Source organism: Poecilia reticulata, chromosome 2, assembly GCF_904066995.2.
Source record: "Poecilia reticulata chromosome 2, P_reticulata-male-v2, whole genome shotgun sequence".
Taxonomy (NCBI): domain Eukaryota; kingdom Metazoa; phylum Chordata; class Actinopteri; order Cyprinodontiformes; family Poeciliidae; genus Poecilia; species Poecilia reticulata.
The window spans coordinates 26,449,523-26,477,164 of NC_088831.1; the positions used below are offsets into that span (position 1 = coordinate 26,449,523).

Here is a 27,642-nt window from a genome sequence, read left to right on the forward strand (position 1 = left end):
TCTTGTCCTATTTCCATCTAACTGCGAGAAATGCTTTTGATGTCGTCCTGTTGTGGTTTGAGCTTTTTATTTATTTTTTATTAATATGATGGCATTCATGTGCACAGCACCTATTTTTGTCCTCTGAGACTGAAGAAACAACCATATCATGGGGAGGCAGATGTACTCTTCTTACACCACACCCTCTGTTTCAGGAGCTTTTGAAGAAAAAAAAAAAAGTGCTGCTAATGTGTAAATGTTACAGACAGAAAACCTTTTGAGGTGTACGCTCCGGTTCTATGGTTTTTGCCTCACAAAGTGCGAGGAAATATAGCAGCAGGCAGCAAACATGAGGATAACATCTTCATCCCTAAGTGCATGTGAAAGGTATCCAACTCTGCCTCGGTCTGGTTTTGTTGTCGGAGATGAATCATCTTGTGAGGACGAGCATTAGAGCTTTTTAAATCACAAAAAGCCATGTCCGGGGTGGCTCTTACATCAAATTTGGCTTCCTCCTGTTTCAGCGCGTTCGGTTCGCTCTAAATGTTTCCGACAGCGATTGCCAATGGGGAGTAAAGCAGTCCGCCTCCTTCCTGTGAGAGGCAGCTACTGCAAACACTGTAGCGTGGATAGGGGGGGTGGTGGAAATAATCTCTCATTGGTTGAAATTTGGCAGCCTTTGACCTAAATGCCAAACACAGAAAATTCTGCCAACATTTTTTTTTTCCACTTTAAACATTCCCTCTTTTTTATGATCCTCTTTTATTTTCTCTCTTCCTCTTCTTTTGTGAAGTGTTGAAAGAGCCTCTGAACGCTCCCCCGTCAGCGAGGGGAGCTGTGAAGTGTTGTTGAACCCCAGCTCAGCAGTCTGTTGCTCATCTTTCTCTCTTAACATCGCTTTGTAGAGGAACAGGGGGTCATGAGGAGTTTGAGCTGTAAATCCTCCCTTTATTTATTTATTTTAACCCACTTCATCCAAATTTGTTGGTTAGCATCCGGTGAGCAAGACGTTTTTCTTTACCGCCTTTTTTGTCAACCCGTAATTACACGGCCCTTAAAAGGAAGCAAATTAAATCATATAAAATGGATGTTATTTTTAACATAACCGGATCTGTTTTTCACTGCTCTTGGGTTGCCGTAGATGGATTTCTGACTGCCTTAATGGGAGTGGATCAGGAAGTCAGAAGGAGCTCTCTCATGTGGTTGATTGCTGAGTGTTCATAATTTAGAGTAGCAGATAGCAAGCAAGGTTGTCAAAGATGTAGAAATTGATATCACAGCTAAAGAAAGGTAACTTTCTGACATCATCATGGTGAGAAATCACGCTAAGAAACAAAATATTATCAAGCCACTAAAAAATGGCAGAACGGTAGAAAGCATTGAAAGTTTTATGTGTATTTTATTTATGTCTCAACAGACAAAAAAGTAGATTTTCAGTGCTACATATTGATCCAAGAGTTTGCCACATGCAAATAGCATGGTTTACCCCATAAGATCTGCTCAGCCCAGTGGTAGAGGCGCTAGGGCAGTCCACCGTGTTTGTGTGTTAAAAAATGTAAAACATTACAAAAATTTGGAGGTGGACACGCAGGCGTCATAATTTCAAAATAATAGCATGAGAGGTCAACAGGCAGGTGCAGGGAAGGCGCAATTGGTGCCTCTATAAACCTAGCTTAATCCGTCTTTACTGTCACTGTTACTGGTATTAAAAACCTTATTTTAAACAAACAAATGACTTAGTCTGGTGGAGAGACAAGTAAAGCCTGGTGTCCCGCCAGGCTTGTAATACATTGATATAGTATTCACTGAAAATGATAAACTCCATAGAAAAATAAACCATCAGTACACAATATGTACACTGTAAATATACTAAAATAGTAGGCGCTAAAATGTGAGACTGTGCAATAAAATCAAAAATATATTGTGATAGACACATGAGGTATTATCAATAGATAATGCATCCAACAGAATATTCAATAATTTCACTGAACTCTGATCCAGAAACGCACAGGATTCTGGGGAATGTAGGCAGATGACAGACTTTAGCTGCTCAACCTCTCACAGCCAGCCAGCTAAGCTTGGTTGGTGGCATCAGCTAACTCACTCGCTCTTCGGTTACCTAGCAACAATCTGTTGCTACTGTAACTTATGCAGTAGCGGTTTAGTGTTTCATGCCAAATAGCTGCTTAAAAATAAGAACAAGGTGAAGTGAAAGGAAAAAAATTAAAACCGTTTTTTGAGAGAAAATGTCCTGTTAGTCTTGTTTGCTGCCTTCTTCTCACAAGTTTGGTGTTGATTTAGGTTAAATCTTTTGATCAAACCTGATTACACTATCAAAAAGTATTCATTATCAGGACTTCTACATCTGAAAATGCAGCAGAAAGGGGCTAACTACAAATGCAGGAAATGCTTTTGAAATTTCTCATTAAAAAGAATTCCTTGCACTTTGGAGTAGTGCAGTACTTTTGCTAGTATATAACAGAATCAAAGTTTAAAAAAAATTGTGGTTGCAGGTGTTAAACGACTGCGAATACTAGGCACTGTAACAATGAAGTGGTTCTCAGATTTCATGAATGCATCTAAAGGAGGAATAGACACTGTAAAACTGACAGAAAGTTGTAATCCAGTCTAACCCAGCTACTGCTGGCTGAGGCACAGAGACCCAAGTACATTCACACACCTCCTGTCTCCTGGAAGAGCTGACGTCACCGTCCCTCATCTTGTGATAAATCCGTCCTTCTGATCCACTTTCCTCCCCGATTCTAAAGATTCCCAGCTGTTGCTTTTGTCCCCTCCTTAAACGTCAACCTAACCAGCTTAACCTCAATTCTTCCGCTGCCTTTGTTGCTGCAGTAAAAAAACAACAACAAAAAAAGTCACACATCCTGAAAACTAGAGCTGTTTAACTTGTATCGAACTTGGCACACACTCCTCAGTGTTACACAACTCTCCTCCTCCTCTCAGCCATCCCTGTCCCGGCCTGCGAGGCGAGAGCCAGTTTGACAGCTTTTAGTGACGGCAAGCAGAGGCACATTTTCTGTGCAAACTGTTGCACATGAGCGGCTGTAGGGCAGCCATTAGGCATTCTCCTGCAGTGACACAACCTACTGGTCGGGACCATAGCAGCAGGAATGTTCCCAGTCATCTCTGACTCTGCGCTTGTGGCCTAAGTGAAACTGAGATAAATGTCTGCGGTTGAGCAAAGAGGGCACCATTTTCCACTGCCGCTATTAGCATGGATTAATAAGTAATCTACGCAGAAGATATAAATCGTTCCTCCACTAATGGAATCTTTCTATAACGTCTAATTTAAGCAACTCTTAGCGTGAGTCATCTTTCTTCAGAGTAGCTTTTACCCGTTTTTTTTTTTTTCACTGAAGAGTAAAATGTAAATAATTAAGCAAACATTCTTCTTGCATCTGTGCTGCAGGCTATATGCATTTTTCCCCCTGTCTAGACTGTGTAAAACTATCTATTGTTCACATACGCTAAATAAGAATGGGGTAATCTCACCCACATGATTCTCTATGCACTCAAATCAATGTTGTTTTCCATTTTAACCACTGCAGGGGTTTCCGTTTGAATCAGTTAATGACTGATCATTTCAACATGGTGGAAAAAACTCGATGGATATCTATTATTCCCTTTTATGTGGAAGACTATTTTTAACTCTTGTGCAAAGGTTGTTCGCAGCTACGTCCTGACGTCTCAATTGCTAATCATAATCTTGCTCGAGATTAGGTTTTCATTTATTGCTCTGATCACACATTTATTAATTTTACAGTTTATCTTCAGTGGCAGAACATTGACAAAGTGGCTGTTTGTTGTACCGAGTATTCACCAATTTGTTGCAAGTAATTAAATCAATGTGGAGACAGTTAACTTTCATTGTTCTTGCATTTATTCTCACACCTCGAAGGTGAGCTAAATATAAACCGGGTCGATCAGGTTGTTTTCATACCGCGAGGTTGTATTTATTATGTGAGGTTATCCCAGAGCAGACGTTACTCACACACGCACAGATTCAAGACTACAGCTCCTGAACAGGAAGGTGGTCTAGTTGACCCATGTCAAATGACCTTACTCAAAGCCTGGTGAAATAGAGCGTGTAATCGCTCACTGCACTGTCTAAAAAAAAATAAAAAAAACGAAACCCCCAACAGGCAAGGTGTGTTTGTGTATTTGGCGCAAGCGAGAGCACATAAATTGATTTATTTGGTGTGCTTGTGCTGCTTTCTGCCAAAATAAACCTTTTGTAGAAGCTTCGATGTCTGTAGAGCTGCAGTTTCTGCTGTTAAACTTCATGCTTTCAGCTAACGGTGTTACCTGGTATCTTCTGACATGACTGGGCTTCTCTGTTGGATGTATATGAAATGCTGCCATAATTTCCATTTAAGGAATTAAAGGCTTTAATGCTAGTTCATGCTCAAAATATTACCATGAACATTTATCTTGGTTATGTAGTATACTGGAAACCTTTCCTGGGTTTATTCGGACTAATACCCAGCATGAGCAGGGATAAGCACTTTAGCAATTCTACTCGGGGATGAGTGTGGATCATTTTTTAATGACTTCTTACTTGTGACAGCAGCGTTGAGCTTCGCAAACACAGCTCACAGCGATAAAGTATTCACACCCTTTAAACCCTTCCTCATTTAGTCACGTTACAGCCACCAGCCTTGGTAGTAGATCAACGTCAGACTGAAAAGATTGTGATGAGTCGATTATTGAAATAATTACCAACTGATTTTGTAATTAACTTGAGTATAGCAGACTGAAAAAAGACATAATTAAGCCTAAACTGTACAAAAAATTTACATTTTGCTTTTAAGATGACAAACCTTTTTTGTTTGTAAATATGTTCTACCAAAAACAACTCAAGTGGCTAACTTTTAGCTTCACCTGGTTCAAAATCAGTTTTTTTTAAACTCCTACTTAACAGGATAGCACCTTTTGCTATCCAGTTATTTATCAGTTAATCCAAAACATAGAGATTAGCTTGAAACTGTATTAAGTAAGCTGAGAGCGCTGAGCTATTGTCATGTTGATGTGGAAGTATTGTTTTTACTGCAAATAAAGCATGGAAGAAATGCATTTAAGGCAATGTGTTTTTCTTTCTTTATTTTTTTAAAACAATTTATTTGTTTGGATCTTTTAATATATTTGTAGTTTTGTATAATAAAGGCTTAAGTGGTTAAACAAAAAAATCTGCAGATTTTGCCAATTTTTTTATCCAACCAATCGTAAGAATGATCGATTACTAAAATAATCATTAGTTGCCAATCTAAAGAGTGTGGCCACAGGATGATGCTGCCACCACCATGTTTCATGCAGACCAACTCTATATTGAGATTAAATTACATTCAGATGGACTTATAGGGTGAAGTCTGAAGATGGACTTTTTAGGGTTTTTTTTTTTTTCATTTGTAAAATTCTTTTGACAACCATGAATCTACTTCCTCCCATATTGGAAATATGCACTACTTTGTGTTCATTTAGTTAATAAAATCCCAATATATACTAGAAAGAAAACTCCCTTCTGTGTTTGAATGAGGGATGCCTCATTGATAAAGCTGAAAAAAGTTCCCTAAATTCCAAATATTTAATTTGTCCGTTCAGACTACTGTACAATATAAACATGGCAAATCCTTTGGAGGAGCTGCCATTTAAATACAGTCATTTATAGCTGATTAAATATCAACTCGGTCTAAAGCCCGTTATCAGCTTTTGTTTTTCTGTCATGAGAAAAAGTCGGATGGTGTTCAAATGTACAAATCGCTCGGCATCTTACATTTGTCGTTGATTTGTGACTCCTCCTCCTTCTCCCCAGGAGGACTCCATGAAAGATGACAGAGGAGGTGATTGTTGTAGCCAAGTGGGACTACATAGCCCAGCAGGACCAGGAACTTGACATCCGTAAAAACGAGCGCCTCTACCTCCTCGACGACTCGAAGACGTGGTGGCGCGTCCGCAACACCGCCAACCAGACGGGCTACGTGCCGTCGAACTACGTGGAGCGCAAGAACAGCCTGAAGAAAGGCTCTCTGGTGAAGAACATCAAAGACACCCTGGGTAAGAGGCTTCCAGCTCCCGGCTGCGGCGGAGAATAAAGTCCCCCGAGTGCACGAATTATCACTACTAACGTGTTGAGAGGCTTTTCATCAAAAGCAGTAAATCTGTGTCCCACATTGAATAAGATGAGATATTTCCGTGCTCTGTGAGTTAGTTTTTTTGTTTGGTTTTTTTTTAGTCTGGATTTTCTTAGAGTAAAACAATTTTCTCACTGTGTTTCTGTCTTGGCTGGAAGCTGTCACCAGGCTCTCCAGGGAGCCTGTTGAGTCGGCCATTGCTCTCAGCTGTCAGCACTCTGTCGCTCAGTGTCCCCAGCCATGACTTGAATATATTAGTCCCTCTGTGTGGGTATAGCTTTCAGCTAAAGGGGGTGAAAATAGTGTGTGTAGCGTACGTGAAAGGAAATCTCTACTTTTCTCCGATTAAGTAAGAGGAAAATAGAAGCCCTACTTCTACTGACTCGCAATGAAAGCAACGAAGATGACAGATTATTCAAAGAGACTTCTCGTTTATACAATAAATTTTCCTTGACTTTGTCATTCAGGCACAAAGAAGACACCAATTATTTGTATCAAAGGAAGAATTTTCCATCCCATTATTATGTCATGTCTAAAACCTTTGAATCTAAGGAGGATAATGAAACGACGAACAAACCCAATATTGTTGCCCAGAAAAAAGAAACAGCTGAGGCTTTGGGAAATGGTGATTTATGGTGCTGTTGAAAGAAAAAACAGAACGCGCTGAACATTTTAGGTCAACATTCAGTAGGTCTGTATTATTTGCTTGAAAGCAGAGCTTACAGGTGTGCAGTGCATTAGTGGCCTGAAAAGTTGTCACTGAGCAGTGTTTTTTTTATATATATTTATTCCCAATCCTACTGATTCAAAGTTGTATCCATCGATCATTCATCTGTTCATTCATCAATCTGTCCATCTATTTTTTTGTCCATAATCCATCAATCCCTTTGTCTTTCCACCAATAATCATCTGACAACCCATCCGTTTGTCCATCCGTGGCTCTTTGAATCTTCTACAACGGCCCTTTATATGATAAAGAAACGACTAATGTTTGTGTAAATAGATCTAACAATTGTAAGTTTGACTGGTTTTTCAGTTTTTTAATGGAATAAATTCATTGGATCATCAAGTTGGAAGCTGCTTTTCTTATCTTTTTCCACAAATGTTAACATCCCATTCTAGTATAAAATAAAAGTTAGGTTTTAATTTAAAAACACCTAAAACAGATATAAAATTCTCTGTCTTTAAATTGACAACAAAGTAGATATTTATCCAAAATTATTAGTTCTGTTGTTAAAGCGTCCGGTAACATCTGCAGCTCCAAATGAGTTTCATCAAATGGACTGAGGGCAAAAATGTCTCTCTGGGTTATGATGGTATAACGTCTGACATAAAAATATCCGCAGTAAAATCATGAACTTTTGCATACATGCTTTATGAATAATATGAGAAATTTCAATTTGGCAAGAATCCTGATTGGTGTGTTGTGATATTTTATGGGACAACGGGCCCTCTGGTTACATGGTTTTGCATCCAACTGTTGACTTCTTTAGTCTCTAAAGTCGAACGAAAAGTTTGGTTTATTTTGACGTCTTGTGGGAGAAAGAATTCTCTGGCCTTTAGGTAAGTTGTGCCCCAATTCATTTTTACAAGTTTTTGAATATGGAAATGTAGGCATGAAATGGTTTGGGACAATGGCGCTCTTTAACACCCACTCAGATGTTTTCCCTCTGAAGTGAACAAATGCCACAGATGTCACCCCCAGCAAACATCCTCCACAAATTAAATGGCAGCACTTGGGTTTTTTTTCTTTTTTTTATCTTTGATGCTCAAGTCAAGGGAGCAAAATATAAAAACTTGCTCTTTTGATCTACTATTGGGTAGCAATTTGTTTTGACAGCTTCGCTATGGGATACCTGCTCTGCTATCAGAACGGTTGGGAACAGGAACCTGGGCAGGAAATGGAAATGTCTGGTGGAAAGCAGTTTAAATGTAAAACGAGCAATAAACTTGTGGTTTCTAAAGGCAGCTGTAGTCGGAGGTGACTGAGAGAGGTGGATCGAGGTCAGCTTTAATGTATTCACCTCTCCCAGCTCTGTGGATCCAGACCCTCGGGGGAAGGGGAGCTGCAGCTGCATGCCCGCCGCCCTGACACAGCCTTCTGCAGTCGGTCACCTTAACCAAAGGTCAAAGGGCGCGGAGATGAAGCCCTCCTCCCTCTGTCCTCCGCTCCAGCGCCATTTTCATCAGCTCCTCTCTTGGCCACCTCTGCTTTTCTCTTATCAGTAGTTATCCTGCAGGACAAATCAGGCACCTAATGGTTGTATCGGAATGATGGATCATCCCCCCGTTCTCTGACTGAGTTATATATCGACTACAACATTATGGCCCCGTTCCATCCCAGTCTGGGCAGCATCCTTCCTGCCTGCAGCTCTTTCCTGTTAAAAGCCTCCGAAAATCCAATAGGCGAGAACACTTTCACGATGAGGCGATGAGCAATAGGTGAGGGTCAGGTGATAATGGAAACTACGCACACACTTCAGCGGACAAGTTGATTGGTTGAGAGTTTGATGACTTCCCCCCCCCCCCTCATTGTTTTAATCCTCTTCAGTGATCCTTTTGATACCCTCTCTTTTCTGTTCTCTGCAGCTTCATGTATGCTGGTTTTTAGAGCAGTTGTATCATCAGCATCCATCTGAACTGACTCTTAACTATAAATGGCTGCCTGCTGCTCGGTGCCCCACTTTCTTCCCCTTGGAAATAAAAAAACATCGTTGTGTAAAGGAAATAAGCAAAGACCTTACTAGTTGCTGGAACTGGGTCAATACTCACCTGTAAAACTAAAGAGAACATTAAATTTCTGCCTATCTGAGTTTTTAAAGAGTACAGTTTTCGTTAAAGGTCAAACCACTATATGGGGTTTCCCCCAGGAAGCTCTAAGCCTGGTGGTTGGGGCGCTAGGTCAGTCATTCATTCAGCGGTCTGTCATGTTTTTGAGTTAATAAATGTTTAGAGTTGACAGGAAATTCGAAAATATCACTTGATAATTATGTGTTATTGGAAGATTAATGCTTGAATACTGACTATAAAATCTTGAAAATTGCAAACATTTACAAACACTAAAATAAATAAGTAATGCTTAGCCTGGTGGGGGCCCAAGTAAAGCCTGGTGACCCGCCAAGCTTGTAATACACAGAAGGTAAGCCTGACTATGTGATTATGTATGTGTTGTTGTGTTTGTGCAACAAACACAACAAAGTAAGACCTTTTCAAAGCTTTTTTCACCCGTATTGTGGAAATAACCCAATATGATTCAACCAACAAAAAAAAAACAAGCAAACTGTAAAAAGTTGCCATTACTGGGTTACGTTTAAGTGTGCACACCCTTAGTGATGACATCTAATCAAAACTTGGTGAGACATGATGGGTTGAGTCATTTTTGGTCTTTAGCATCCAACATTTTAACTTGATAGATTTGACATTTTTTGTCCTAAGTTCAAGTTTGAGAGAATATATTAAACCAAAACATGGCCTCGCTTGGGTTTTCCAACACTCCTTGTAGTTTTTCCCTCTTTTATTTTCTGTTTTACTTGGCAAGCCTTTTGACGGCCTCACCGACTTTACACACAATGGGGCATTAAGACCTCATGGCCCTTCAATTAAAAGCAGAGCCGCACTGTTGGAGGGGCTATTTAAAAGACCACATATCTCACCTGTGATTCACTCTCACAGAGCTCTTAAACCTCATCACCCGCTGTTTTAGAACTAACACTTTACTACAGGGTCCTGTTGGCTTTTTTGATTGCGGACACATGTGTTTGGTGGGTGGTGCAATTTTGCAAGGACCCGCTTAATACAGTTACTTCCCCGCTGCCTTTCAGTGGAAGCAGAAGAGTGAAGCAATATGCTGCAACTTTGAGCCTTTCATCAGCTCACTTCCCCCAAGAGTTGAAGCCCTCTGGGTTTAAAAAATCGCATCTCCTTTCACAAGATGAAGAGGTAGATGAAGGCTCGGAGAGGATGTCACGCCGCCGCTCTAACAGGCAGGCCGGTGCCTTGAAGTGGAAATGAGTGTAGGGGAGAGGTGTGTGTGTGGAGATACAGGTGTTTTTTTGCTAGGCTCAGAGGGAGACGTGAAGCATCCCTCAATCGCATTACCCTGGTCGTTTCATTTAGTTTTTCTTTCCTTGACCTTCTCAAGTTGTCCCTGATGTCAGGCTTTCTCCTCACTCATAAATATCAGATTTGTGGGCTACACAGCGCCGTACGCAAACACGCACTGCTTGCTATTCCTACCTCATCCTCCTTTGCATTTTTGTCAGCTGTGGCCTCTGATGTGTTTGGTCTCCAGCGTGTGTGAGGAACAGCTGCCAAGAGACCCCCTGTCTTTCTCCACTACACTCCTCTCTCTCCCTTTCTCTCTCTGCCAACAAGTTTCATGCTACTCTACGTGAACCCTGCAATTTTCAAACAAAGTAAATGCTCTGTTCGGCAGTGACATTTCTGCGGCAGAGTCTGGGAGAGGAGCTGTCAAAATTTCTCTCTCTTCAGTCATTAGCAGCAAACACCAGCTTCCACTGACACCAGCTTCAGCCGTCAAGTAAATGGTTTAAATGCCGACAGCTGCGCTGTGTGTAATTACTGTTTTAACATCCATGTGAGGAAGAAGAGGAGACCTCCTCAGTTTATGTTCAGTCAAGTTTTTAAAAAAAGGCATGTTTGAGTCCCACTGAAGTGTTCAAACATGTTTAAAGACTCGTCTTTGAAAGAACATGAATGGCGGAGTCGGAGGCAGGTAAGACAGGGTCTGACTTTGATCTTGGATGTGCCTGTCATTATTAAGCCCATGGTGCCTGCTCCACTTTTCATTCCCTCTGTGCTCCATCTATTTTCAACCTTTGGGTTTATATGGAGGTGTATGTGGTGTGTAGATGATGTCAGCTGAATGCTAAGCAGAGAAAAGCCCTAGTTTTGTTCTGTAGGAGTTGGGGGTGGGGAGGCGCCGTGTGTTGCCCAGTGCAGGACATCTTGCCGCAAAAGCCTCAGCAGTTTCTCTGTTTTTTTCTAATTGATCATCAAACAAAAGTTGTTACAAGAACAAAGTCTTCCTCATATTGAATGTGAAGGATCTCCTGATCAGGAGTTTCTTTTGACCCAGAAATCTTTGTAGATATTTTAATATTGGGCAATACTGATTTCCAGTCAATTTGCTTGTCCTTGCTGGATCACAAGGGAGCTGGTGCCAATCTCCAGATTATTAGGGTAAAGTTGGGGTACACCCTGGACAGGTTGCCAGTACATCGCAGGGCATCACAGGACAAACAACCAATTAACCAGCATTCATGTTTCTGAACTGTGGGAGGAAGCTGGAGTACCCAGAGAGAACCCACACATGAACGGGGACAACATGCAAACTACAGCATTAAAAGTAACTGAAATGGCATTAACACATACACTCAGCTTTATTGTGCTTTACAATAAAAACTACATTTGATCAGTTTTTGAAGATATAGTTGACTTGACGCATACAAGTACAGTCTTCAATTCACCTTCATCTTCATTTCACAATATTCTTTCCTGCGGATTAGTTTGCTAATCAAGCCCCAAGGTTCAATACAACTCCACTCAGTTAAATCTTTTTCTCCCATTCGTTTGGATTCCCTCCGGTAGAACTAGGCCAATCAGGGAACAGAAGGAGAAGTTCTGAACGATGATGTTGATTTTCTGCCTGCGTTTTTAGCAGCAGCTCATCGAAACATTTTCACAACAAAAATGTCCACAAATGTCCTGCTTGTCGTCTTGAATGCAGGGCAGTCAGTTCTCAACTCATTGCTTCTTTCCAGAAAAAGGAAAGCTTAAACAAACAAAATCCATCAAATTCTAAGATATTTCTAAAGGAGCAAAGATGACCGATACAATCATGTCCAGTGTTTCCAAACTATTCAGCTGAAGGTGTTGTCTTTTCCCGTGCACAGGTTTGGGGAAGGGTAAGAGGAAGACAAGTGCGCGCGATGCCTCCCCTACGCCGAGCTCAGACACAGAGTACCCTTCCAATGGCAGCGGGGGTGGAGGTGTGGTCAGCGCCGCAGAGAGGATCTATGACCTCAACATCCCTGCTGTGGTCAAGTTTGCGTACACAGCAGAGAGAGAAGATGAGCTAACTCTGCTCAAAGGCTCCAGGGTGGTCGTCATGGAGAAGTGCAGCGACGGCTGGTGGCGTGGCAGTCAGGCCGGCCGCGTCGGCTGGTTCCCCTCCAATTACGTCCAGGAGGAGCTCATGGGAGTGGATGACGGAGACGGGGATTCCCCGCGGGCTTACCTCAGCGGGACTCTGCTGGCCAACGGCCGCGCCGGCGGCCGAGGCGTCGTCCTCCACCTGGTCCAAACGCTCTACCCCTTCAGCTCGACGACCGAGGAGGAGCTGAACTTTGAAAAGGGAGAAATCATGGAGGTGATAGAGAAGCCGGAGAACGACCCAGAGTGGTGGAGGTGTAAGAACTCTCGTGGCATCGTGGGCCTGGTGCCTAAGAACTATGTGGTGGTAATGGACGAGCGACCCGGCCCGCCCTCCACCACGTCGGGCTCCCCTCAGAGCCGCTATGTGGGACCGGCGCGCTCGGGGAGGTTCGCCGGCAGGGACTGGTACTACGGCAACATCACCAGACACGAGGCCGAGTGCATACTCAACGAGCGGGGAGAGGAGGGCGACTTCCTCATACGAGACAGCGAGTCATCGGTGAGTCATCTTGGTGAAGTCATGGCACCACGTAGGAGACGCTGACGAGGTTTTTATCCAAAGTTAATAAAATTAGAAATCTTAATTAAATCCTCGTGGCAAATTTGCACACGTTATAAAATGAAAGAAGCATATTAATCACTTTAAAGAGTAGATGGTCAAGGATCGCATGAAAATGCGACCGAGGTGCAGGAATTTAATCTACATCTGCTTCCAGCAGTGTTTTCACACACCTGTTTGAGGTTGTTGACATGTTGCTATGGCTGCAGATGAATCGGTAAGGTTTGTACCGTTTGCGTACAATTTTCCAGTTAAACAAGCTAAGTGGAATGAAATAATCCATTGTTGCACATGGCTACATCCGACTAATTTGGACTATTTCTGCATTTTTTGCAGAATTATATGGTGCAGAATTTTATATTTTATGTTGAAATATACTTAGTACTCAGTAATTTCATAATTCTACATAGCAGTTTAATGTATGCATACATAAGGATTATTTTCTCCTTAACTTTTCTCTTTTATTTTTTTCTAATTCAGTCATTAGATTTGCAGGGTGACTGACTAGTAAACATCCTGAATTCAGAGGAAACTATTTTAATCTCAGTAGATGAACATAAGAGATCTAAAATGAGATCAGGGGGGTTTGTGGTGCAGAGTTAGAGCAAGCGTCTCGTACAGAGGCTGTAATCCTCATTGCTGCCATCCTGGGTTCAATTCCTGAACCTGACACCTTTGCTGCATCTCTTCTTCCTCTTTTTGCTCTTTTTTCCCTTTTGCTGTCTGATTAGTGTCAATTAATCCCTTTAATGTTGAAAAAAAAATTTAAAAAAATAAAATCCGCTCAATATTTATGGCTGCAATAGAATGAAACGTTGTAAAAGTTGTAAAACTGCTATTTTAAACCTTTAAATTATAGCAGAAATTTCTTTCTTTTTTGTTATTATGAACACAATGCTGCCCCCTGCTGGCCGATCTTAATTTGCTCAATGTAATCTCCTGTTCCTCTTTGTCTCCCCGTTTGGTTTTTTGTTTTTTAGCCCAGTGATTTCTCCGTGTCCCTGAAGGCGGTGGAGAAAAACAAGCACTTTAAAGTGCAGCTGTCAGACGGGGTGTACTGCATCGGCCAGCGCCGGTTCCACTCCATGGACGAACTAGTGGAGCATTACAAGAAGGCCCCCATCTACACAAGCGATCACGGAGAGAAGCTGTACCTGGTGAAGGCGCTGCTGTGATCTACACATCTACACTGGATCTCTCTCATACAAACACACACACACACACACACACACACGATCCCCGACTGTCTTAACCCAAGCCTTAGCTCTGGACCCCTCCCGCTGTGGCGTCTGTACCACATCTAGATCCTCAGATCTCCTGGATTTTTTTTCTAAGCAAAAACCAGACGAACTTTTTTTTTTTTTTTTTTTCCTAGCTCGTTTTTTTGTAGACGACCCTCAGACAGCCATCACTGAGCCACACGGCGAACACAGCGTGTACCGAGCCTCTATTACCTTGGATGTGCTAACATGCAGTGACCACATTTTGCTGCTAACAGAACGCCCGAGGCCTTGTCGGGGGGTTGAGCGCTCCCTCTGATGTCATACGTAACGTCTACTTACTAGCACGCACATTGTAAGTTCCACCGTTGCTCTTAACTCACCCAGGACAGAACCGACGTTCTTACCGGTTCAGAGATGGACTCGGACCTCAGTGGGACCTAACTCTGTCACGTCTAATCGCAGCCCACGTTTCATTTTAGTCCATCGCGACCCACTTGTTAGTGAACTCACGTTGTTGTTGTTATTTTTATTTTAAAGCCTATTTAAATTTGTTCACGTTTTGTAGTTACTTTTTCACAAAGTGACCAGAATCACTTTTGCCTTTTTTTTTTTCTTCAAATTTTCACCATTCCACCACCCACTCGTTTTTGTTTTTTTTAACGCCACTTTTTTCTGTTTCTGCCGAACAGTCAATTGCTAGTGATACTTTAAATGTGGACAACAACACTCACTGTAGTATTTCTACCAGGCGGTGCAATAGAGGAGACCTCAGAGTTCCTGTAGAGTTTGAATGTTGATCCATGTAACCAAACGTGCCACCCTGTACCCGTTTACTACTGGCTCCAGGTCTGCACTGCACTCTCAGATTAACCCACGGCTCAGTGCTCATGCTTTATATTGTGTCGAGTTGAACGTGTTATTACCGTTCTGTTCTCCAGTACGTGTCTGTAGCTACATGAGGAAGAACAACAATAAAATCTTTTTTTGTTTGTTTGTTTGTTTTGGGAAGGCTTCCTGAGTAACTACACTGTTTCTGTAATGGCGATGCTGTTTGGGGGGGAAAAAAGAAGGAAAGAAAGAAAGTACCTCTTCTGATGGTATCTTTGTGATTACAAATAACTTTGCAGGAAATGTATATTGATGACTAATCAGTAATTAAATGAAACCCCTATTTGAACAGAAGTCTATTTAGGGATGGGTATTTTAGAGCTCTATCTTTATAAATCAAAGGAATTTCATATATTAGCACCTCCAAAAACAGTTTTTTTTTTTTTTTATTCCTTCCCAAAAGGTTAACCCCTGGTTAGCGGCTACTTCAGCTCTGTTAGGCCTGAATATTTAAAACTAGTTAAGACATATTAAAATCGCAGACACCTGATTGTAAAATTAGTGTCGATTTGCTGTATTTAGACATTCTGGATGCTTCTCATTTATTGGCACCGCTGCTTAAGATGTGTAAAAAGGAAAATAAATCATCTTTCAAAGGTGAGGGTTTATTTTTACCTCACTTACTATCCCACTAGGTGTGACTGATGGAGATGAACTCTTGCCCCTCATGTCTTTGTGTTTGTCATGGTTCTTTTTTTTTATCACTTCTCTCAGTCTCTCTATGGTCACATTTTGGTGAGTGGCTTTTTGGTTATTTGTTGCATCCTTTTTATGACTTATCTGATCAACACACATCTACTTTAATGAAGTGACATGTTTTCTTGTCTTTCCTATTTTGAAGTAAGAGAAATAGTCATTATCCCCACTGGAAACATGAAATCTTCACTTGGTTATTAAAAGCTTATCGACACTGAGATCAAGACAGGAAAACCTTGACTACACTTTAAAATTTCTGTTTATTTCATAAGAAATGTTGAAGCTGTTTTGTTTTTTTTTTGGCACAGGTGATGTTCAGCAAAAAATGTGTTTTACTGGGGGATTTTTTTATTATTACTATTATTTATCAACAGAATAAGAAGTTCAAATGTTTTCTTGTCTTTCTCATTTGGAAGAGTGGCTAAAAAAAATTAGGCCTCTGTATCATAATTTGACCAATGGAAAATGTTTCTGGATGCACAGATAAGGGAAAAAAAAACACATTAACAAGTTCTAATCGTTTTTTAGTAGATTTTGCTGTGATAAGATTAATATTCTGTTCTACACATCTTTAACAGAGGGCCCAATAACTGTATTTTACAGGCATAGCAGATTAAAACCCTGGTTTAGCTTGTATTCAGTTGAAATAAATCCTCCTTCGTTGTAAAGACACCAAATACGCCACCATCTGACTTGCATCCAGAAATCTACCGACGCCAAACGTCCCCTCCCCCCGATTCTGTGCATTTGTTTACCAATGGAAGTGTTGATCACGGGGTCCTCAGCTTTTATATGATGTATCTGAATGTTATTGAGCACTGTTATTTAATTCCTGTCTCCACTGTATGTAAATATATTCAAATAAGAAGAGGTGCATATATGAATCATTAAGATCCAACCTACGGTACTGTATCACCGACGACGTGATGAGAATTCAGATACTTTTGTTCAATAAAAAATTTTTTGACAGACACTCATGACTGTTCCATGCAGCGTCGGCGGTTCTGGGTTTAAATCCAGTGAAGTTTGAATTTAAGGTTTTTTTTTTTTTTTTCTCTAATAAATTGAATCTTTGTAGAGCTTGAAGCTTCCCATATGGACCGTCAATAAAGGAGTTTTTAGCAGCTATTTTCTGATTGGTCTCTTGGTTACATTTTTTATCCTTTCCCTCTTGTCTGGTTATTGATGACCCACTATCCTCCTTTGGTACCAAAGAACATCTTAATTTAACTTTAATGGGTTTATTGTGTCTTCCTGCTCTTACTGAGGTCATAAGGCACTTGGGTTTCACAGCTGGATTAAACTCATCATGCAAAGTCTGATACTACTTATGCTTTATTTTGTGCAAATCAAAAGAAAATACATATGCATACGTGCATACATTTAAACATACGCAAAAACAATGTTTTGCGGCAATCATTCATTTTAGCTTCTTTACTTGTTTGAAAAAGAGTGAGAAGTTTGCACTCTTCTGAGATTTACCATTTGTTTTTTTTTTTATCTTTTATGAATCAAAAAGTTACAACATATTTACTTTAGTTCTGAGGTTCAAGGGAAGCAAAAGAAAATGTATAAATAAGAGATGTGTTTCTTCCAACAAAATAAACTATAACTGAAAATCTGTCAAATAAAAACTAACACTACCATCATTTTTTGATGCAGCAAGTTTAAATTGATGTTTAAAAATCCACTGAGAACATCAGTTTTTAGCTGTTGTGTTATTTTGCCTTTTTAAAAATATATGTTAAATGTCTTTATTAAGGGCAAACTTGGCGAATAAAGTTGATTCTGACTGACTTTTTAAAAACACGCCATGCTTTCTGTGTGTTGGCTTTTATTAGCTTTTGAGTAAAAACACCTGACATAAAATGAAACGCAGAAAGAGAAGCGTCATGGAGTCCAAGCATTACAACACTGCAGTTTATGTGTTATATTGCCTGAAAGATCAAGCTGAGTTCTTTCATGTTTTGGTGTGAACACTGAAAGCTCATTTGCTGTAGTTGTTTATAGAGAGCGCCGATCTGAGGTGTTGCCCGTCTCTGAGGACGGAGGATTCTTGTCAGACGGGTTCTGATCAGGTGGAACCAGAGAGCTGCTGGTGAAGGAAAGTAAAGTTTCATCCCGACATTTCATATTTTTGTGAATGGCTTCATTTGGGATGAGGTGTTCCTGTGATCCTAGTCTGATTATAGACATGCTCTAGAGTGAAGTTACAGCGAAGAACTGATTATGATTAAATTATGCAAAAATCATTCAGATCTTTGAATAATTTGTTGCACTACTTGTAATTCTCCACATGAGGGCAGTATTGACCTTCATCTGCCAACTGTTTAGATTTAACGGGGGAAACTAGTTAAAAATAACTTAATCATATTGAATTATTCATTATTCTCACTTATTTCTTTGTTTTATTTTCAGCTGATTGTATCCAGAGCTCAATTTTTCTGTGGTTTCTAAAAATAATAGTAAAATAAAACAGTTGTTGATGAGAGGAAAAGCTGTAACCTATTAGCAGAGCAAACATTTTGAAATCAATTTTAAAGTAAAACTTGAGTACAAAACAAACTTTTAGAGACGCATGAGCTGAGATCTGAACTGGGTTTCCCAAAAAAACAAAAGCAGGGCAAAGTTAAAACATGCCTTCTCAGCATGCTGTGATATAAAAATAAACACGTTTATAGTAACAAGTATTCACTATAAATATTCTATGGTCCCAATTTAGAGCCATCAGAGCACAGTTTTCTTCTGAATAGTTAAAAAGGATCTAGCATGTACTCCAGTCCTTAAATGCAGCATTTCCTCTTCCACGATAATAATAGTAAAAAGTTAGTCAATAAACATCCTGTAATTTCAGTAATAAAAACTCATAATTAGCACTGCTACACAGCTTACTTCCACAGGAAGTGAGCACAGCGGTGGTTTAAAACTCCCAGGAGCCATTGTGGCATTGTTTATGAAGTGTTTATTGATTTTTAAAGGAAAGGCTAACAGAGTGAATGTGATGTCTTTTGTAGATGTGTTCTGTTTTGTTTTTTTTCTTTTTGTATTTATGATGTCTGCTGCAAAACAATTTCTCTTTGGAATATCAATAAAAACTGACCTGACTTGAACTGAACCAACGTTGAGGGGCTGCAACAAAAACTACAATTTTCAAAAGATTTTTTTTCAAGCTGTCGTCATATTTGCAGGGCGAGCTTGTAAACATTAGATGAAAAATTAATGACTTGAAATTTTGTTTTCTCATCTCAGAAATACATGTCCATAATTAATTAATTAGGCACGTTTTTACTCCCATACTCAATGTTCAGTCAGGTTAAAACACTGCAAAAACAAAATCTTACTCAAGTATTTTTTGTGTAGGTTTTAGTTCAAATATATTTGTATATTTGAATTAAAACAAAACTAACCTAGAAATAACTTTTCAGTCAGATATGTGAGCTTGTTTTAAATATGTAATTCCTTAATAATGATTAAAAAAATAGTACTAGTTCCACTGGTAGATTAAGTCATAAATGTTTCTGAAACTAGTACTTTTTGATGTACTAGTTTCTTATATGTTTTTTAAACATATAAGAGTTTAAAAAAAACTCTTATATGTTGCTGAAAGGTTTCTTGTAAGTTAGTGTCTAATTTCAAGGGAACGAAAATATTTGCTCTAGAAACTAAACCAAAAATACTTGGTAAAATTTTGTGGGGATTTTTTTCAGTGTAAAGCTATCAGTCTAGTTTCTCAAGCAGTTCAATCCAACATTATTACCTGGTAGATTTAGGTTTAAACTTTTAATTTGACCAACATTTTTCTCTTGATTGGACAAAGTGTTGACATTTTGGTGTGGCCTCGCCAGAGTCCTGACTTGAATCTATATGAGGAGGGAGCTAAAGTTTAGGGTGATGGTGAGGAGGCCTTCCAACCTCAAAGACTTTGAGCTCATCACCAAAGGTAAACTGTCAAGTAAAAACGAACAGTGGAAACCAGTGGGAAGCAAGTAAAAGAAGGATTTAATTCATAATTCCAATAAAGATCATCACTGAAAATGGGTTTAAATGAGCTGTTACGGTCTGTTTCTTCACTCTCATTGCTGTTTTGTCCAGCATTGATATAAATGACTCCAGTTCCCGATGTCTTCAGCACACTAGAAGGAGTTTTCTCTTACCTGTGGAGCCACCTGGTGGACATACGCTAAACCAATTTGGGCCACATTACAGGCGATCCATTTTCCTTTATTACAGAGACAAGTTTGAAAATGTTTGATTCCAGTCACAGCACCATCCATCAACCCCCTGCCCCCCCCACCTCACCTGGCTCCAGCGCGGCTCCAGCGTGGCGGTTGTTAGGTAGGTAATGTTTAAACTTGCATGAGACACAGTCTGGTGCGCTGAGTGTAGCTTCGAACAAGAGCAGCAGGGCTGGAGGCCACTGCCGGGCAGCAGCTGGGAAAGCTGCTTCACGTACTTTCAAAAAGGAGCTTAGTAAAAGAAAGAAAACAATCGACCCAACACTGGCTGCTGCCAGGAGTCAAGTTTAATAAAAAGCTGCGTAAGATGATGCCTGTCAGAGAGAATTGGGCTTTTGAAGCGTGGCAAGTAATAGTTATGTGTTGCTGGGTTTTTGTTCCATTTTTAATTTTCCTTTACAGTCAAGAAAACCACCAACCACTTTCAGCGCAAGTTTAGCTTTGAGTCCAGATGACATTTTGTTTGGAAGATCTAAAGGGAGAAACAACAAATAAAAAGTCATCTATTCCTGCCGCTCCTGGCATTTTGAAAAGGCAGGCGGATGCTATTCTTTCTATGTAAATTGTGTTTTAATCAGTATGATACTTATGTCTAGCTGTGCAGAAAATTGCCTGTTGGGGAGAGAAAAAAATTAAACTGACTGAGGAAAAGGCGGGACTATTTGTCTCTAGTTCACATGAAAACCTACAAATAAAGGCAAACGCAGCAGCTTGATAGACCAACACAGGACGCGGTGGAAGAGTCGATACGTTGTAGGAGGATTCTCAGGTGTTTGTCTCCACCGGCTTCATGCATCTGTTGCAGGATTTCCCCGCTTATTCTGGTTTTGGAAAACACTTCAAGCTTGGTTGGATTAGACAGAAAGTGTTTGTTAATGTCAAATTTTTAGTTAGGCTTAGGTCTGGCCTTGATTGGGCGAGTCGACTCTAGATGCTCCACTGTTGCCCTGGCTTCAGGGTCATTGCCCACATTATGTGGCGCAACTACACATTATTCAGGTGGATGCGAAAACATAGATCGGCGCGCACCCCCCACCCCCCACCCCCCTCCGAGGTAAGGAACGTCAGGGTGAAGGAGCGACGCAGCCCCCTCTCCCCCCGAGGCTAGGGTACGTGAAGGGTAAAACTCGCTACTAATTAACTAATTACCTCGTTATGTGCGCGAGGTGAAGGAGCGTAAGGCGCGCTGAAGTGTACGGGAATACATCATCGGCGCGCCGCCCCCTCCAGACGGGGTTTTGGCGCCCCCTCTGGTGCTGCGCCCCTATGCGTTGCATACACTGCATACCCACTTTTTGCGCCACTGCCCACAGGCTCAAGTGTTTTTCAGACTTTTACAATTCATGTGCAATTTTAATTGCGTTTCCCCACAGGGGACATGGAGAATTTAGTTTTTTCTTTTGCGTTACCTTGCAATAATGTACTGATCAGATAATGCAGCGTAGCTGAATACTGTAAGACTTTCTTACTGTGGCCATCATACTTTCTGATATTCTGTAAGGTTTTTGTAAAGTTTTTCCATGTATCTTAATATCTCGTTGTGAGATATCTGAGGTTTCATATATCTTTTTCTTTTGGATAGAAAGGCACCACAAACCTATGATACAAACAGAAACTTTCCGTAAGAAGGAAAGAAATAAAAAATACATCCAAACTATTTGGACTATTTCTGAGTTATTATCACGGGGTAATGAGTCGTCTGACAGTTTTGATTGTGTGTCTTTTGTGTTTTCTGAATTATTTAAAGGGTCGTTTTTATGTTCAGTTCCATCTCAATCTTACACAAACGGATGCAGTGAATAAATAGATTTTCAATCCATTTTTTGATTGAAAATCAAAATCATGTGTATATTTTAGACATTTTAAATTGACATTTGTGACTGTGTACAAAATAGACCAGCAAATACTGCAGTGAACATATTGTGAGGTAAAGCAAAGGAAAAAAAAAATCCTCATGTCCCCCCAAAAGGCTCTGTATAATGGAAACACTATAATTGCAAAGTTGTGGAGGTTTTTTCTGACAATAGCAGAATATCGAACAAAGTTTTGCAATCGTTTGTAATGCAAGTACACCTGCTGATATACCTCTGAGCAGAAAGGTGAAGTGGCAACAGAACAGTACTGAAGAGGGTAAAAAGACCTCTCCACTCAAAATTCAGGTCCTCACTGTAAAACTGATTTTTCAGAAACTTTGTTATCTGGACGCAAATCCTCCAGTCAGCGTGAACTGATAAACGTTGTGCTGAAACAGTGCAAAGAGCTGCAGATGGCTCGCTCCTGCCCTTCTGTCACTAAATACACAGCACTGAGTTTCCAGTTCATGCTGTGTAACAAACTAACTGGTCTTTTTAGGCCTTTGACTAACAGGAACGCTGCTGGACGATGTCACCCAAGAGGCGCTCAAGAGGTTAAGACTGATGCCATCCTGTAATCGCCTCTTGATTGCAGTGACCTCCTCTGTCAGGACACTGCACCGCAACACGCTGCAGAAACTGCTTGGAAGAGACATGACAAATGGCCCGAGGCATTTATCTGGCTTTCAATCTTGCCATATCACACTCTGATTAAGTATCTGCAGTACGGGTGAAAACCACGCATACATGATGCAGAATACTGAGCTGACAGGATCTGCTGCCAGCATCCCTATGTCGATCCCCTCAGGTCCAAGATCTGATTTTAATTTGATTACAGGATAAAATTAAAACATCAATATGGAAATAGATGTTTGACTTCAGAAGTTAAAAAGTTGAGAATGAACTTTCTCTTATTTTTTTTTCCTTCTTATGACCTTGATTCTCCATCACACAGCTAGCTTAAAACACAAGGAGAGATTTTCTCTACTGTTTTTACTACTTGATTTTACATTGTCTCCATGGATTCATTCCCATTTTTTTGTGGGAATTGTTTTTTTTTACTAACTTTTTCCTTGAACTGTTTTCCTGTTTCCTTTATTCTTGTTTTTTTTGTGCTGCTCTCAAAGCAACATCTTCAAATGCCAGCCATAAATATTCTCTTCTGTAAGTTTGAACATTAGGGGATCTCTTGTTCTTGCCTGTTTGTTGTAGCTCATTTTCTCAAGTCGATCTGCTGCAAAGCTTCACATTTTGAACAGTTGTTGCTCATTCTTACAATGCTTTGCAAAAGTATATTACAACCTCACATTTCAATGTATTAACAGAACAATGCAGTGCAAATTCGTTAAGTGGAAGGAATGTGTGAAACTGAAACCCCAAAATAAAATAGAAATTTCATTCAGAGGTTAGCTAATTAACCTCATTGACTTACATGCAAGTGTGTATCTCTAGAGACATTTTTTTCCCCCCAACAGAACAAATATTAGTATTGTACTCTGCAAATGTTGGCCTTTTTTTGGAAGAGTGGAAACTTGAAAGCATTTGTTGGAAAAAAAAAGTAGTCATGTTTGCAGCTTCTGCAAATCATGCTGGGAACATAGCAAACTTCTGGAAGAAAATGATTTGCTCAGATGTGACTAAAATCAAACTTTTTTTTTAGCCTACATGTAAAATACTGTGTTTCGGACACGGACTGTTCCTCTGTGTCCTACAAACACACTGGTGGTGAGACTATCATGCTGTGGGGAAAACCCCCCCCAAAAAAACAATGAGGTGGAGATTCCAGCAGGTTCAACCTAAAACTACAACCTGAACACAAACGAACAGGTCAAGATCAAGACGCATGAAAAACTGCGTCAAGACGTAAACACCAACTGTCCAAGACATTTTATATTCACTCTGACTGAATTTCAGGGGTTTTTTTCAAAGACAACAGGTCAAAGTGTCGGCCTCTAGTTTAAAGGTGGTTCTACATCGACTCTGTTATGATGTGAAGCACTTTGAGCTGTAATGTGATACACAAATAAACTTGATTTGATTAAAGCAACTGCAAGAAGAAAAACATGAAAATCAAGTCAAGTCAAAGTTTATAGCACATTTACAGCATGACCAAAGTGATTTACAACAAACAACGTCACAGGTAGATAATCCATCCATTCATCCATTTTCTTTACACCCTTGTCCCTTGGTGGGGTCAGGAGGTGCTGGTGCCTATCTCTAGCTGACGTTCCGGGCGAGAGGTGGGGTCACCCTGGACAGGTCGCCAATCTGTCGCAGGGCAACACAGAGACACACAGGACAAACAACCATGCACACACACACTCACACCTAGGGACAATTTGGAGAGGCCAATTAACCTGACAGTCATGTTTTTGGAGGAAACTGAAGAAAACCCACGCATGCACAGGGAAAACATGCAAACTCCATGCAGAAAGACCCCAGACTGGGAATTGAACCCAGAACCTTCTTGCTGCAAGGCAACAGCTCTACCAACTGCGCCACTGTGCAGCCCCACAGGTAGATAAATGAAAAAAAAAGAAATAAATAAAAGTAAGTTTAACACAACTAATAACACAGATACGAAATTGGCAGAGACACCAAAGGCTAGTAGCACAAATGAAGAAGTTATACTACGTATGACTTTCATTCCACTTCACTTTATTTCGACCTTCTCTTTCATATAAAATACAAATAAAATGCATTTAAAGTTTGTGGTTTCGGTGACAGCGTTAAATACTTTTGCTAAGTGCTTCATCTGTGACTCCTTCATCTCCTGCCTCATCCTCAGAGGAGGTCTCTGTCATCTCCATCCACTCCTGAAGAAATCACAGCTTAACAGTCGTACCTGATTTCATCAACACTGCAGACTTTAGGAGGGCCGAGAGTCTAATCCTCTCTACAGCTGAATATATCTGTCACACCTTTTGCACACCACCTCAACCCACCTGCCCCTACACGTTCCTCGTGCCACTCTCATTCGCTTCTCCGCCCGCCCTAATTTGCTTGTTTTCTACCATAATACCTCTTAGGAGACACCGAAACCACCTCCGCGGTCCTTTCCAGCGCACTCAGAGCAAATATCACATCTACAGCACTCCTTCAGAGGCCAGGCTATTAAAGAGCGCTCGACAAAAGGCTGTGATTGTGCCGTCTTGCAAACATTTGTGTTCAAGAGAGCGAAGAGCTCTAGACAAACAGCAGGTCTCCACTCGAGGAAAGGGTGAAACTTTCATGTTTTTATTGATCCGGCTTTTCAGAAGGAGCCACGGCGGTTGAAAATCCAAGACTTGTTTATCCTTCACAGCCATCAACTGGTGGCAAGAAGCCCGTAAAAAGAAGCGCGGAGCAAAAGCGGCGGTAATTTGCACTTTAGTGGCTGCTTCACTATGAGGGTTTTTGAAAATAAGTCCAAATGACAATATGTACTGACATCGCCGAGTAACGTCCAGAAAAAAATAAAATAACAAATTCTGTTCCGTCTGTGCCATTTAAGAGCGCGGCGAAAATTACATTGACAGCTTCGTTTTTTCTTCTTCTTTTATTACAAACACACCTTGCCTGCTTTTCTTTTCGTGCCGGTTCATCTGTGCGCGCGCCACCTCCCTTCATTTCCAACCAAAGGAACACAGGTCTCTGTAAATGTGTGAACTGACTTGAAAGTACATGTTGCAGCAGAGCTTGATTAAATAATGTCATTCCAACCTAACACAGCCACCAGAGAACCAAAATGACTGACAGAGTACGTTATTTATGGACGAAGAGTTATAACAGAGGGAACAGGTCCTCAGTATTTACAGCTGCTGACCACTGACAGCATAATGGCGGCTCTATTTTTCCTCTCTAGGTTTTATTCCACTCTGACGCATCTCTTTTATGCAAAGTGAAAAGTTCTTCCATACCAAGAACTCGTCTCCTGACTGCATCTACTGATGGAAATGCTCTTAACTTATATTCTTCCTTATGATTTTGCACTCAAATCATTGTGGCTTTGCTTTTTTAAAGATGAGTTAAACCTTATGCTCTGATTAGATGAGGCATTGGAACGTAAACTATCAGGGTTTTTAATCACACCGACATCTGATCATCATCTAATTAAAATGCATTTTTTTCCCCTGCCAACAGAGTTGATTATTAAGCTTTAATACAGCTAGAATACAGAAATGTTATGTTTCTGGAGTGGAACTTGATTCAAGTGGGATTGGTTCAAACTTATTTACCTTTAAATGGATTCTGTAAAATTAAACGTGACGAGATAAACGTACTGAAGACAGAGCACAACAGACAACGACACGATTCTCTTACAGGAATCAAACGACGCACACGTGTTCATGTGAATACAGGAATCACATGAACCCGTGTGATTCCTTTTGGGTGTTAATTCAAAATGCCAGGGTTGAATTAACACCCAAAAGTGTCTATATGTGTCCAAGTCATCTGGTGTTAAATTCAACAATACCGAGTGTCACATTAACATTTACAGCGTTGCTGGTGTTAAAATATATTAAAAGTAACACCAGTGTAGTGTTGATCACAAAACATAATGTGGTGTTAAAAAAGTAAATAATTGACCCACAAGGAGTCAATATCAATCAAATCCAGTGGAAAATATTCAAAACAATAAACAGAAATGGAAAGTTTAACTTTTCTTGAACCCATTTCAGTATTATTAACCAATGTTAACTTAACAAAAAAATGGGTGTCAATCTTTTAACACTTTAAAAAGTGTTACTTTAACACCTGCTGACTTGGACACATATAAACACAGTGTTAATTCAACACTGACATTTTTACTGTGCAGGAGATGAAGCAACTTCTGATGCAGAAACACAAAAACTAAAATAAAAATAAAAAACTTGAGTTATTTCTCATGAAGCAAAAACTATTTTGGAAGTAAGGAAAAAACAAACAGCGATGTTTTCACGAATCTGAATTTTGTTTTGTCAGTGAGCCACCCCATGTGGTTTTCTTATAGGGGAATAAGGCTCTTGGATCACTTTACCAAGCAGAAGATGCTGGAGCATTCAGAGTTTATTCACCAACCAGGCAGAACCGCTGCAGGTTTCCAGCTTGTCTTATCTCTCTCAACTCGTTCAGTCACATTTTAATGTGATCAAACTGGACTCTGTGACCGTCAGTGCCAGCAATGGATAAACTGAAAGGGATTTAACATTGATCTATTTGCGTGAAGTGATGTAAGATGGCTTTTAGCAGTCATTTAGTGCTGAATGAGTAAACTAGTGAACTGGGTTAGTTGTAGTTGCATTATTGAAACCCTGGGCAAGAATGAAATTCAGATTGGGCTGCATTCTTGTAAATCCATCAAGCATACTGAATGGACTTTTTCACTCTAATGAAAAAGTCCATTCAGCAAAGAGTGCAATATTTTTAAGATGTTACTGAACAGAAACATTAATAACGGGGAAGAGAGAGTGATCATCTTTTCAAGAAAACAAGCGAATAAAGATACAAAGAAAAGAGCAATGAAAACAAGTGTCTAAGCTTACCAGTTGTAACATTCAACTGGCTATCGTTAAGAGGATTAGCCAAAGCAAATTAGTCCACAAATTAAGTTATGGGCAGGGGTGAAAGTAGTTTTAAATTCTTGGGGGTACTATGACAAACAAAAAAAACAAAACAAAAAAAAAACAAAACAAAAAAAAAAAAAAAATAAAATAAAATATATATATATATATATATATATATATATATATATATATATATATATATATATATATATATATATATATATATATATATATATATACTGCTCAAAAAAATAAAGGGAACACTTAAACAACACAATATAACTCCAAGTAAATGAAACTTCTGTGAAATCAAACTGTCCACTTAGGAAGCAACACTGATTGACAATCAATTTCACCT

General features: G+C 40.0%; 1 protein-coding gene across 1 annotated transcript in view; it reads left to right on the plus strand.

Annotated features, from left to right (window-relative positions):
- nck2a (NCK adaptor protein 2a) overlaps positions 1-16,802 on the plus strand; it is a 34,917-nt gene extending 18,115 nt beyond the window's left edge. The window contains exons 2-4 of the mRNA XM_008434751.2: positions 5,810-6,051; positions 12,044-12,804; positions 13,845-16,802. Of these exons, the coding sequence (XP_008432973.1) occupies positions 5,826-6,051; positions 12,044-12,804; positions 13,845-14,039 (1,182 nt within the window). The 5' untranslated portion in view covers positions 5,810-5,825 and the 3' untranslated portion in view covers positions 14,040-16,802. The remainder of the gene's footprint in view (positions 1-5,809; positions 6,052-12,043; positions 12,805-13,844) is intronic.
- The last annotated feature ends 10,840 nt before the right edge of the window (positions 16,803-27,642 follow it).